At 41.3% G+C, this 14,385-nt stretch overlaps 1 protein-coding gene across 1 annotated transcript in view; it reads right to left on the bottom strand.

Moving 5' to 3' along the window:
- Positions 1–1,078: 1,078 nt before the first annotated feature.
- Positions 1,079–14,385, bottom strand: part of ppfibp2b (PPFIA binding protein 2b) — a gene marked incomplete at its 5' end in the record, with an annotated part of 36,010 nt that continues 22,703 nt past the window's right edge. The window contains 10 exon segments of the mRNA XM_034132877.1: positions 1,079–2,619; positions 2,621–2,758; positions 6,061–6,249; positions 6,325–6,450; positions 6,694–6,816; positions 7,042–7,130; positions 7,214–7,325; positions 11,651–11,801; positions 13,659–13,778; positions 13,902–14,037. Coding sequence (XP_033988768.1) covers positions 2,512–2,619; positions 2,621–2,758; positions 6,061–6,249; positions 6,325–6,450; positions 6,694–6,816; positions 7,042–7,130; positions 7,214–7,325; positions 11,651–11,801; positions 13,659–13,778; positions 13,902–14,037 — 1,292 coding nt within the window.

Below are 14,385 nucleotides of genomic sequence, written 5' to 3' on the forward strand. Positions count from 1 at the left end.
CTGCCAGCTGCTGAGGTAGGAACAAGGTTGACAGCAGCATTGCAATAAACCATAACAGTAAGGAATGTGTCCGCACCAAAACAATGAGCTTAGGGATGGCAAAAAAGCTCTCAAGGTAGCTGATGGTAGTGCAGCTTTATTTATTCAGAATTGTGACAAAAATATGCGGGACAGTTCATATTTAAAATGTACAAATTATTTGAATGGTTACACTGTTTCAACATTTCCTCATATCTGTTATTTCTGAAATGGATAATATCCATGGAACTGAATTGTTCCAACCATCATTTGCACCTTCACAAGCTGCTCCTTTGGTTAACACATCATATATTACCCTACCTGACAGATTCACTGTTAAATTGTTGGATGCTAATGTTTGCCTACAATATAACTGACACTTTTGTTTAAAGATATCTTTAGATGGCATTTTACTAAGGAGCTCCCATCATCTCCACTGTCTCGTCTTTAAAGTTTCATGGGTCTAAATTCCAAGATACTTTTGTGAAGTGTTTAGCTATTGTATCTTAACATATCATTTATAATATGAAAACTTATTTCCACTGAATATTTCCCTCCTAAAATAATATAACTACTTTTAACAAAGTAACATGGGTTAAATAGGTTTTTGTCCTATTCAGCCTTTTCACATCAACACCAACATCATTCTTATTGTAAGTCACTTTGGAGAAAAGCGTGAGCTAAATTAAACGTTGTTTAATGCAGTAATGTCTTACAACTACAACAAAAAGATCATACTGAGAAACTTAGCTTAACTTAATTGTGTTTTTTTAGTTCTACTCTTAACTGTGACTTACTATGGTCATCAGATGGGTTTATACAGAACAGATGATCATCCTAATATTATACCCAAAAAAGTAGTTATTACTTTATGAATGACCTTCACTTACTTTGTCAGTAAGCCATTTAGGCCAGCCTGCACAACACAGGACACTGGAAACAGCAAACACAAAACTCAATCATTATACAGATTATAAAATACACCTGTGCTTTTGGTGCATTGGTATCCAACTGATCTCAACACTAAACCAGTGATGTTGATTTAGGCAACTACCAAGACATGGTTTAACGTTTTTATTATCCAAAGCCTTCAGGGTTCAATTATTGAGATGACTTCAGCAAACACAGCAGGAGCAAAAGAACCAAGACTTGCATCTGCCTTATTACAGCAAGTGAAATACCAGGTTACTCTTTAGTTACCATTATAAAGGGTCTCAGAAAATGTCTAGAGTTTTTTATCTGAGTGATTCAAACGTCCCACTCCCAAAGAGGCGAGGTTACTTGGTGTGTGAATTATCTGCCTAAATCATAACCAGCAGTTTCTGTGAGGTTGGCGATGCTTCAGACAGAACTTCTATTTGCAACGTGGTAATCACTGTAATCTCCATATGCAACACACACACGTACACACACTACCTCACCAACTCATTATAACTTGAATGACATTGAGTGAAATGATGATGAGTTTCCTTGGCTTCAGTCTATACCAAGTAATCCCTTTTGCCATACATTACTGACTGGAGTGATGCATGTTTCTGCTGAACTCAAACATGCCATGTCATATTTAGAAGTTAACGGAGCGCAGCCATGACAGCAGGACCACATGATGGTGAGGATGGTGATGATGAGAATTATGATGGTGATGATAAAAACAGGTTAGTAGTTGAAGCAGGTTACTCAGACATCTGTTTCGCTTTATGGAATGTGTATTAATTTGCCTTTTAAGACGATTTATGAATAGGGGGACCCCGAAAACCGCACATATGTTTACTTCCTGAAGTTTATATAGTTCCTTATATGGAAGTTTTTATTTATTTTTTTTTAAATTAATCAACTTTACACACGTGATTTTTTATGAAATGGTTTGAATCATTGACACCTGTAAGCTTCCTTTACGGAGCAAGGTTTTATTTACAATAAATATACTATTACAGCGTATATGAAAATGACAGTACAAAATGAAGACCTCAGGTTCAAAATAAACATGCTAGTATTTGTTCTGCAATGACATACGCAAATGAAAATATTGTACAACGTTTCTTAACCACATGACAGAATGATGGTAATGAACTAGTGCATATAATCATCTGTTGCTGGTGCACAAATCAAATACAAATGACTCAATACTTTACAAGAGATATTTTTATGAACTCATTTGTTGGGTGGAATCTAGAGAGATGGTGATGAGTTACATCATGGCACACGTTTGGGGTGGAGGTCGGCGAGTGAGGTGTCTGACTGGAATTATAATCAAATCGTTAAAGAGTGTAGATGAATTGTCTCATTTGACCCGTCATGATAGGCAGCGGTTTATCTTGGCATCCTTGCCTCTCTTCACTAGTAAGGCACAGGGTGGGGTTCAGAGGAGCAGGGAGGAGGAGGCTGAGGTATTATTGGCAAGCAGAGAAAGCCGAGCAGAAGCAGTGACGGCTGATGGTTGATAGAAAGAGCTTTGATATTATATTTGGTATTGTAATGTTGCTGTCACAGCTGTTATCTTGGCAATTGATCATCTCTGCTCTTGTCCATCCCAACCCGGGCCCTGGGGCAGTCTGACTCTCGGTCCAGGACTGCGCTCAGACCCATGAAGCCAGCTTTAGGGCTGCACCTGCACTTCATCGTTCACTGCAGGCACTCCTGACCGAGGCAAGGACGACTCTATTGGGCACACGTAGTCTTTGGATTCATCTGGCCGTCTCCTCCTGAGATGAGTCAAGTTAGTGAAGCCCAACTTCTTTGGCTGCAAATAAAAGAAGAAAAAAGGACATGACGTTCAATCTTCACTGTTGGGAAAATACTGAATGTACTCTTCTAATATCAGAGTAGCACATGATAACAAAGGCCCTACGTAGCTGTGTACGTAACAGGATGTATGACTACATAGAAGAAGCTCATGAGACAATGTGTTGAACATATGATAGCTATGTTCAATGATTAAACATGATGACACAGCCCCTAGGGAGATAGGCATATGACTGTCATGTTAATTGCTTACGCAGGCCTCAGCTAATCTGAACCAAGGTCAGAATACTGCTTTGAACCAGTATTCTCTCATCTTGTGACTGTAACACTCTCTTGTATATAAGGCATGTCAAGGACTCTATTCTGAGAACTATTTGTCCCATGCAACCTGTGTGTGATGACTACTTCCATTCTTGCAAGGATAATAAATACATGTATCCTGATATTGAAGCTGAAGCCGGTGACGAGTGATATTTTCCTAACATTCACACACAGCACTACACACTTTGAATTGAACCGTCCTAGAATTGGAAGTAGTGGGAAGATACTTAAAGTGCCTGGGAATCAGTGTGGGGGTCCAGCGCACCTCTCAAGATTACAGTCCACAGTCCGTACTTGGTCTGACTATCCGGTGCCCAAGCCAAGTCCCTACAGACTTAAACATTTACTGTACATAGTACAGTATATGTGAATACATGTACATGTAGATAACTACTTTATATATTATTTTATTCTTTTTTCATTGAAATATCTGTATGTTCACTCTGTGTTGCATACAGGGGCAATAACTTGCACTTAATTGTGTAGCTCTGTTTGTAAAGATTATAATAATTGTTGAACTTCGGAACTCAGGACTTAGCTGAAACCAAAAAGCTAAATGGAGACGAAACGTTGGACTTAAATTCACACAAATGAATTCTAATGTTGCTCTATGTGTGCTAAATCTTTGCTTTAACTGTTGCCATAACAATTTGTAAAAGTGTCATTATATCTCAATGTTGATTTCTACATCTTTTTAGAAGCCTTAACCTGATGCTAACGGTGTAATGCAGTTCCAGCAGTACTCCCCTTTCCCTGGCCACATCAACCAGTTCTGAGGGGGGATCCCAAAGCGCTCCCAGGCCAGCGTGGAGATATAATCCCTCCACCTGGTCCTGGGTCTGCCCCTTGGTCTCCTCCCAGCTGGATGTCCCTGGAACACCTCCCCAGGGAGCCCCCCAGTCATGACCATCCCTTCATGACCATGGGTGAGAGTAGGAACGAAGATGGACCGGTAGATTGAGAGCTTTGCCTTCCTCAAAGCGGTGCGGTAGAGCGACTGCAGCACCCACCCCGCCCCATCTCAAAACCTCTGGCCACCTGAACAGTTTCTTCCCCTCCGCTACCGGCCTCATCAATAAGGCCCGCCCCCCCCACTGACACTTTACCTCAGCCACATCATAGACTCTATGCATTACATTAATGCACACAAGGTACAACAATATCTGTTTTCTTTTCTTATTACTGCCTGATTTTCTTTTTTATTCCATATTGTAATGCAATGTAAATACTGTCATATTTATATTTGACTATATTTTTTATTATTTTAAATATGTGTTCTAGTTCTCTATCTGTGTTTTAATTGTTGTTTTACTTTTATGTATGCACCACGACACCTAGTCAAACTCCTGGTAAGTGTAAACCTACCTGGTAATAAACCTGTTTCTGATTCTGAGCTCATGTTCGCGTTCATTGTTTCCTCACTCGAGAACAAGACCCCGAGATACTTGAACTCCTTCACTCGGGGTAAGGACTCATTCCCTACTGTCAAGTCCATCGGTTTCCTGCTGAGAACCATGACCTCAGCTTTGGAGCTGCTTCTCCTCACACTCAGCTGCGAGCGCCAGTGAGATGAAGCCATCAGAATCACATCATCTGCAAAAAGCAGCGATGCAACCCTGAACCAACCCAACTTCAGCCCCGCTCCCCCACGACTACACCTTGAAATCCTGGCCATGCTTCTCTTCAGCCCCTCTGCTGTGGCTCCCTGTAACTTTGACCTGGAAATAAATAACAGCTATTTTTTTTTTTTTTTTTGCAAAGTGGACAATATTTTGAAAGGATCATATTCTACAATAAAATTAAAATGTTTTTAACTCAAATGCATCACATCCTACCTCGTCTAAGCTCTGGCACACGGGTGACCCATCCTGAGTGTCCTACCCCCGCATGCTCAAAGATCTGAGCATAGCAAATAAAATGTTGTCTTTGAACCACTGCTGATATTGTTGTTGCTCCTTGGAGCGCGGTTAACAGTCGGAGAATACACAAACAAATGATTTATTAAATATGACAGCATCTTTTCTTGACTTAGAAAACAAAGGGGAAATTGTTCAGAGTGTTATGTCTCTCTTGGTAAAGACCATAGAACACAGCAACATGAGAAAAGGAACACATTGAGGACATTAGTTCACTGGCCTGAGTCTGAGTCAGTGAACTATACTGAACGGGCAGCGCTGTTATGAAGATACTGTTGACAGCTGTATGTGGCGGAGTCATAATTAAATCCAAACTGAACTATTCATATATTTACTCTTTTTATGTTTCAAATGTACTCTTGCAGCTATATGTTTTTGTATTTGCAAGTTGTCCATTTAAAAAAAAAATGTATTAGTCATGTGCCGAAGAACAGGCCTGCAGAGTTCTGTTTTTTTCTCTCAAGTATGCCTACACATGCAAGTGTATTTTTCTCCTCCTTAAAAGAATTAGGTGTTTTCTTTTGTAATAAAACTAGTAAGTTAAATTGCACAGAAGAAAACACAAAATAACAGTTTTCTTTATTGTCATTCTATAAATTCATAAACAAACTATAGTTTTTCTTGGTATATTAAAACTTTACATAAAACATAATAAGCTGTTCTCAAATTATTTTGTTACTGTTCCAGAACATTTTTAATTGGTGGAAGAGGGGGCCGAATGGCAGTTGGTAGTAAAGGTTGCTGACCCCTGTCTTAGAGGTTTTTCTCTCCAAGTGTCCAAATTCAGGATTGGATCAACATTGGTGTCTTATGGTGGATTATTCTGCACAGAAGGACCCACAGTGGAGGGTTTAATGCACTCCCATACTTTAAAGTATGTTTAAGTCTGTGATAGCAGAGAAGGCTTAAACAAACTTTAGAGGCTCAGAGCTTCAACTGTGATGACACACCCAGGTCTTACCTCAGATTAAAGTGTCTTTTTTCAGCATGCAGGAAGAGAGGGGCAAGTTCTTCATTTTCCATTCCAAACTGTAAACTGTTGCTCGCACATGCATCATATTACCTTGACTTTAGCTGTGATGCTGAGTGGGGTGTTCCCCACTGCCTCCGTGTACACCTTCTTCTCGAGATGAGCCTCTGCTCCCACCAGGTTGTTAAAGTTGGTTGTTAGGTGGCGTCTCAGCAGTGTTTTCTCCGGTGGGATGTTTAGCAGCATGGCCAGCGTTTCTGGGTTAAACCGAGGCTCCAACATCTAGAGTAAAGACACATTTAGGAGGCTTTCTGGAGCATTTCCTTAAACTACAAACAAGTGATATTGTGCACTCACTAGCAGCCCTCCATGCACGCCACTGCCCCTCAGGTTCGGAGCGTACTCTGCCAGGTCCACAGATCTTAACCACTCCATGACTCGGTGGTTGGACCACTGGACAACCTCACTTGGAGCCAACTGGTTCTGTAAAACACACACACACACACACACACACACACACACACACACCACACACACACACACACACACACACACACACACACACACACACACACACACACACACACACACACACACACACACACACACACACACACACACACACACACACACACACACAACTTAATAAAAGTCTAAAGCCTTGATTGACAGCCAGAGTCGTGTTGTTTCCAAACAACACGACTCTCACGCAGCAAACACACCTACCTGATGGCTGGGTCTGCGTTTGAGGCAGTTGGAATTGAACTTGTTGACATGAAGAACATGAATGGCACTCTTGAGGCTGAGGTGATGCAGCTGGCTGGTCACTTTAAGGAATAACAATTCATTCTGAAAAGAAAAGAAGAAGTACAACAAAGAAAACAGACAAAGTATTTAGTCTCAGTATAAAAGTTACTGGTATGTCAACTTTAATCCATAACGCAAACATGTGTTTCAAATCCTTATGTTATCCAGAAAATAAACCAGAATTTGATGAATCCTGGTTTACCTTTAAAGCAATGTGCCAATCAGCTGTTATTAGATCAAACATTTGATGAATATTGAAAAACATACCACAGTGAGGAACTGCAGCATCTGCCCATCAACTCTTCCTTCATTAAACTGGTCTTTGTATTGAGGGAGTCCGATGTCATCAAGCCAACCTTTGAAACATAACATATTCCGTTTTAATGTAAGGCAACTTCAGATGAATGTTTTATTATGAGTGTGTGTTGTAAGTGCTTACGAGTGACCCAGATGTAATCGAGCTCTGCAGACTTATCAGGCTGTTTGCTGCTGATCGTCTTGATGGCCAATTGGAGCTTTTTCCTGTGGAGCGGATTCTTTATCGCCGGCTCCTGGAGACACAGTGACGGAAACAATGTCTTCACCTTTTGAGAGATACTTAAAAGTAGCAATACTAAATTGTTTAAATATTCTGTTCCAAGAAAAAGTCCTGCATTCAAAATCTTACTTAAGTAAAAGTACACAAGTATCAGCATCAAAATATACTTAAAGTACCAAGTAGTTCGAGCTTTTTAAAATAACTTTATATACTGCTGCTGGATATTTTAAAGATTATTATATGTCAATGTTTGTTTAACAGATGATTCATATTTTGTGTTAGCTAATATTCTGAATATGTAAAGTAATTCAAGCAAAGATGAGATGGAGTATAATGTAGCATAAAATAAAAATACCCAGTAAAAGTACAACTACCTCAAAATTGTACTTAAGTAGGACACTTGAGAAAAGGTACTTCGTAATTTTCAATCATTGAATATTCATTATTAATCATTTATTATTGTGTTTTTTTTATTCTTTATTTTACCTTTACTTTACCAGGAGAGGTCTCATTGAGATACAAATCTATTTTCTAAGAGAGTCCTGGCCCAAGATAACTGAACACAATCACAATCATAACCCAATCACAGTCAGAACAAGACCAGCCAAAGCATTAACAGACACAGCAGCCTGCTTCAGAGTCATTTAGAGTCGCATTGAGTCTGTTGACAGAAACCAGCTGTTAATGCTATCAATGTGAGCCAATTTTGACACTTAAGTATTACAGGAATGCATCACATCATAAAACATAAAAATGTGTTCTTTATATATAAAAACTAAATACATGTAGTGGAGTAAAAGTACAATGTTTGCCACTGAAATGTAGCAGAGAAAATAAAATGGAAATACTCAAGTAAAATACTAGTATTTTAAAGATATGCTTAAGTACAGTACTTGAGTAAATGCACTTAGTTACATTCTACCACTGCTGAAATCCAAAAGATTCACCTGATAAAGAAAAAAAAATGAGAGTGTCACGATTTTAGTTTTGTCTGTCTAGTTATGGTTTTATTTTGAAATTCTGTTCTCCCTGTGTCTGGTCTTCCTTCCTGTGTTTGCCTTCCTGTGTCTGATTGTCTGATTGTGTTCACCTGTTGCCCTTGTGTTTCTGCCTCCCCTGCCCAGCTGTGTCTTGTCCTGTGATTACCCTTCTGTGTATTTAGTCTTCCCCTGTGCTCCATGTCGGTTCGTTGTCTTTCCTGTCACCCTCTATGTTTGTCACTATCGGGTTTTGTCTGGATGCTACCTCGTGCTACCTGTTTATAGATTCATGGTTTTTGTTTTGTTTTTCATTTTCAACAGCTTTTTGTAATTAAAGCTCGCCTTTTGTTACACTCTGAATCCCGCTTCTCCTCAAACTGCATTTGAGTCCTAATAATCCTGAATCCTGACAGAACGAACCGACCAATTATGGACTCAGCAGTTTCTTTTTCGTTGGCTCAACAGGCGGATCATCTCAAGTACTCTCTAGAGCAGGGGAGCCCAACCTTTTTTGAACCGAGAGCTACTTTTAAAGTTGCCAGTCTGCCGAGATCTACCAGTCCAAATAGAGAGGCGTAGCCATTACTGACAGCCTACTACCAGGTAAATACACACTTCTACTTGTATAAAACTGACCTTTGTACGATTAATACTTCATAAAATACTGCAGATCCTTTATCTTACCTCTTTCTAATCTACACACATACAAGTATTTAACTGAAGTTACACAACAGTGTTGTTGATACAGAGTGGGAGTTTATTCACACGTCACAAACTACAGTGGGTAATGTTTTCAAGAAACATTGAACAGTGCTGCCACATATGACACAGGGAAAAAAGAAAAGACTCTGAACCCTTTCTTTGCCATTATATAAAAATAGTGTTGCTCCAAAAGTATAAATTAGGTTTACTAATAAGACAACTCGGATCTGAAGCTACACAGGAATCTGCTGCCAAAGTGCAATAAAAAAGACTAAATTAATAGAATCAAACCCTTTTATTGTTGCATTTTTGCAGAGTATAAAAAGAAATGCCTTTAAAATAGGATGCAAGCAACACTAGTTTCTTAACCTGAATTGATAATAGACTATAATCAATTTAAGTTTGCATTCTTATACCATTTTGTACAATCATTATAATGAATAAGTTCAAACAAACTAAAACTTACAGCTGATTAATAACGGTATCTAACTTGAGTTTTTATTATATCACAAACCTGTTGAAATGCTACTGTTATTTTTACTGTCCCCAAAAAGCGCGTCGGCAGCCTCCAGGAATGCTTCTTTCACAACTTCGCCGTCTTTGAAAGACTTCATGTGTTTTGCAAGAACGTGACTGACACGATAAGATGCTATGGTAGCAGCCTTGCTCTTGTTGTTGGGCCTGGTGAAAATGGACTGATGTGCATTTAGCTGTCCTTTCAGGTCCCTCACCTTTTGGGAGCGTAGGGCAGAATTAGGAGGGAATTCCGTCTCGTAGCGTTTGTGCACTGTGTATTGAAATGCCGCTCCTAAATTACCCTTCTTCGGTAAAGCCACGCTCGCATTGCAGATGAGACAGATGGACTTGGAATTGGAATAGATACAAAAATAATCATCCTCCCCACTCAGAGTGAAAATTATATATTTTGGGCTTTTTTGCTTCTGCCATAATTGCGGTCTTGTGTGTGTGCAGACTGTCACTCCTGTTGCCACGGACAACGTCAGCTAACTAGTGCCCACTGCCCACCAGCCACGCCCCGACACATGGGGTCACGCCGGCCAATCACAAAGCTTTGATGCGTTCAAGTGCATTATTCTGGCACAGGAAGATTATGTTATAGGACATTAACGATAAAACAGAATATTGTTGTTCTATTTTTAGACACATCTCGCTCGACTGGTTGGGCACCCCTGCTATAGAGTACACTTTGTTATACTTGGTTGGGACCCTCATCTAGACAGGCTAAAGAGGCTGCCTTGAAGGAGGCACGCCAGGAGGTTGCTCGCAAGCCCTGGCTCAGGAGCTCATTGCCTGAGTGGCTTAAAACTTTTACAAGCAGCCCTGAAAGCTTGTCTCAAACCTCTAACCCTTTCCTGGGGTCTGGCCTGGCCTTGGGAGGTCCGCGGATCCTCCGGGAGGTTTCTGGGAAATGCAAGGCCAGGATTCCAGCCCGGGCTCCAGCAGCCCCAGTTCTGGCTCCAGCAGCCATGGTTCCGGCTCCAGTTCCGGCCCACGCAGCCATGGTTCCGGCTCTAGGTCCGGCCCACGCAGCCATGGTTCCGGCTCCAGTTCCGGCCCACGCAGCCATGGTTCCGGCTCTAGGTCCGGCCCACGCAGCCATGGTTCCGGCTCTAGGTCCGGCCCACGCAGCCATGGTTCCGGCTCCAGTTCCGGCTCCAGTTCCGGGGCTGTGCTGGTTGTATAGTCTGACCGCTGCAGGAAGGAAGGACCTGCGGTATCTCTCCGTGAGACAGGTGGGGTGCAGCAGCCTGTCGCTGAAGGAGCTGTACAGTGAGGACAGGGTGTCCTGGATGGGGGGGGGCACATTGTCCAGCAGGGAGGACAGCTTGGCTGCCACTCTCCTGTCTCCCACCACCTCCACAGTGTCCAGAGGACTCCTGTCTCCCACCACCTCCACAGTGTCCAGAGGACTCCTGTCTCCCACCACCTCCACAGTGTCCAGAGGACTCCCCAGGACAGAGCTGGCCTTCCTTACCAGTCTGTTCAGTCTCTTCCTGTCAGCAGCAGAGATGCTGCTGCCCCAGCAGGCCACACCATAGAAGATGGGTGAGACCACCACAGAGTCATAGAAGGTCTGCAGGAGGGCCCCCTCACCCCAAAAGACCTCAGTCTCCTCAGCAGGTACAGTCTGCTCTGTCCCTTCTTGGACAGAGCAGCAGAATGATCAGTCCAGTCCAGTTTATTGTTCAGTTGAACACCCAGGTATTTGTAAGATTCCACAATCTCAATGTCCGCTCCCTGGATGTTCACTGGTGTCGGGGGGGAGTGTTGGCGCCGTCTGAAGTCCACCACCAGTTCCAGTTTTGTAATTAAAGCTCGCCTTTTGTTACACTCTGAATCCCGCTTCTCCTCAAACTGCATTTGAGTCCTAATAATCCCGAATCCTGACAGAGTGAATGAACTAATTATGATCCTGGTGACATAGAAACAGAGGCTGGGGGTCTAAGGTGAGCAATCTGAACGTGATAAAGGCAGTAAGCATCATGGATCAGCCAGGTAGGAGCGAAACAGATTTGACAGGCTGAATGGAAGATTATTTGTGAGGTAGACCAACAGATCCAGACAGATGCATTAATTATGAAAAATGCAGCATATACAGTAGTTGGTCTGCATGTGTGTGTGTCTGTCAGTGTACCTTCTCTATGTCTTGCATGGTGGCAGACAGTAGAGTATCACCACTGGTGACCCAATGGCAAGCGAGGACGCCATACTGACCGAGTCCAATTTCCTCCAGCCAGTCACACACCTGCTCTTTGCTCCACTTACAAAAAGGCATCTTCAGATCTCTGATATGGAAAAAAGAAAAAAAAGATCAACAGAGAACAGAGAATCATGTTTAAAGATTAGACTAATGGACCTGGAGCCACATACAGTTTTAAAGTGTAGGACTCAAGCTAATATTAGCCGTTTTCTGTTCCAAAAAAAAACCCCACAATGGAGTGTGTAGCGGAGTGCTCACTTTATGAAACATTAAGAGGAACATCCCAAACATTGAGAGTAGAGCCTTCCAGTGCTCCCCTGAAGTCTTAGAGTGATAAACATTTGAAAGAAAAGCGGGCAGAGCCTAAGCCCGGGATTTCATCAAACATATCTAGACAATATCACTGCTGTTGTATGACAGATTAGCTGTGCCCCCTCGACTTTTTCACCATGAACACCTACCGGAATATGCTTGCTCTCACACTTTGTCTGAATGAGTTCACTGCTCGGTTTGACAGCACCAGGACAGTGATGCAGGGAGATCAAATTCACACACTCACCGGGAGCAACATCCAGTGTCTGTCCGGATGATCTGCTCGATCAAAGTGGCTTTTTGCTCTTTGTTATGAAGGACTACTTACAGACACGTAAAGAAAAAGTAAAAATATTTTCAATTGGATGTGCTGCAAAAAAGGCGAGTGTGGAGAAAAGACCCCGGCGGTCAGAAGAAGACGCTATGTGAACATGGAGCCTTATTGGAGGGCTATGGGGCTTAACAGGTTCATAACTTTTCATCCTCAAGGTCTTTAGAAGGCACTGACCAAATTTGAAACTGACAGATTAAAACTGTCTGAGGTGTTTTGTTTGTATACCGGCTGAAAAAGTAAAACAAATATGCCAACAAATCACACTTAATAAAAAAATTCTAACTGGCCGAATTCTTGTTGGTTTTAGAGAATGACTACCCTATCAGTGATGCAGAAAATCTGATCAAGCGTACTGTTTTATGTTATTGTTATTTTAAAGGAAGTTACATTGTACATACTTTTTTCACTTTTTCCTCCCCCTACTAAGTGTGTATTTAGTTTTATTATACAGTATAATAGTCTTCTCTGTGTATTTCTCCACATTGGCTCTCAAAAAAAATATCCTACAAATTTGCATGGAGCATACATCAATAATGTGCTATATTTTTCATCAGTATGATGTTTACTTGCATATGAAGTGCGGTCAAATTCCTTCAAACCCTGATTTCACCACTTTGGTTGTTTTTGTGACTGATTTGCTAAAGTGTGTTTTTAAACTGCTTGTATAATGCAACTTTAACAGATTCTCAGTCTGTTGGTACATATCCCAAATAATAATAACAAATTGATTCAAGTGTTAGACCCAAATGCAGTTCTTGAGTATAACATTTAAATCTGCTGCATCAAGTTTAAAGTTTAAGAACTGCAGAATGTGCAATTGTCAAGTTAGAATTAAATTGGAGGCACAGATTGCATCGAGTGTACTTCAAATAAATAACTTTTACAGGAATACTACATTTGTTCCAGTATTCCTTTCTTAATTGCAGTACATTTTTGTTCAATATTGTAACAAGGCATAACTCAGTGGTCATTGATCGTTTTTCATGCTGTAGAAGTGGCAGGTGACGCACCAATTATTTATGAGAACATGCATGGAGGCTCAGGAAGGAATCTGGGTAAACAGAGAGACCTACTGTAACAACCACCTTTGCAGTACCCATTACTTTAATCAGGGGTTTTATTTTGGCAAGCCAGCTAAGTCAAAGAAACCCTGGCTCTGTTTAACAGGCTTGTTAAACGTGTGTACCTCCTTCCAAACATACACAATGGATCAGCCTTATTTGTTTTTTACTTGCTTCTCAGGGATCCATGAAAACAAATCTATTTACTGTATGCAAGTATAAATGTGTTATATACCGTGGGTTCCCTGAACGGGCCAGTCTTGGTCCAGCTGTAGCTCGGAAACCCCCCCTCTTGAGCTCTCCCAGCTCGTGGTCGTGACCCTGGGCAGGACTGCCTGATTGGCTGTGACGTATCCTGGGGACAACAGAAACACTTTGTTTTAGGGGAAATATATCCCTGAACGTCACATCTGTGTGTGGTGTCTGTATGTAGACTGTATGTGTGTATATATCTAACAGAGAAGTCTTTGAAACATACTTCCCCCAGAGTTTCCTAATGCCTCTCTGACTCTTCCTGTTCTCTGGTGAGACAGGAGATTGCTGTCCAGAGTCCACTCCAAAGGAAAGGGGGGACTGATCTGACAGAACACACTCCTTCAGTTTTTCTGGTTGATCTGCCAGACAAAAACACAAAAAAGAACAATGACCCTAGAGTTCAAACCACACTATACCATATGGTTTTCCTGTTTTCTCTTACATTAGTAAGAGAAAACAGGAAAACCATATGGTATAGTGTGGTATATCTGCATGCTCATATCTTAGCAGCTTCAACTCTGCCAATCTCAGCTCCACCTCTTGTCCTACGTCCGTGCCAGCACCTCCAATAAAGACACTTATATATTTTTTTTAAAAGCTTGTTGTTTTCTGAAAAGTTGCTGTTTTTCAAACATAATTTTTCATAAGAACTACATACTAATTTGACTTTGCCTCAATTTTGGTAACTTTCTTGCAGTGCAATTAAA

Source organism: Trematomus bernacchii, unplaced genomic scaffold (assembly GCF_902827165.1).
Source record: "Trematomus bernacchii unplaced genomic scaffold, fTreBer1.1, whole genome shotgun sequence".
NCBI lineage: Eukaryota > Metazoa > Chordata > Actinopteri > Perciformes > Nototheniidae > Trematomus > Trematomus bernacchii.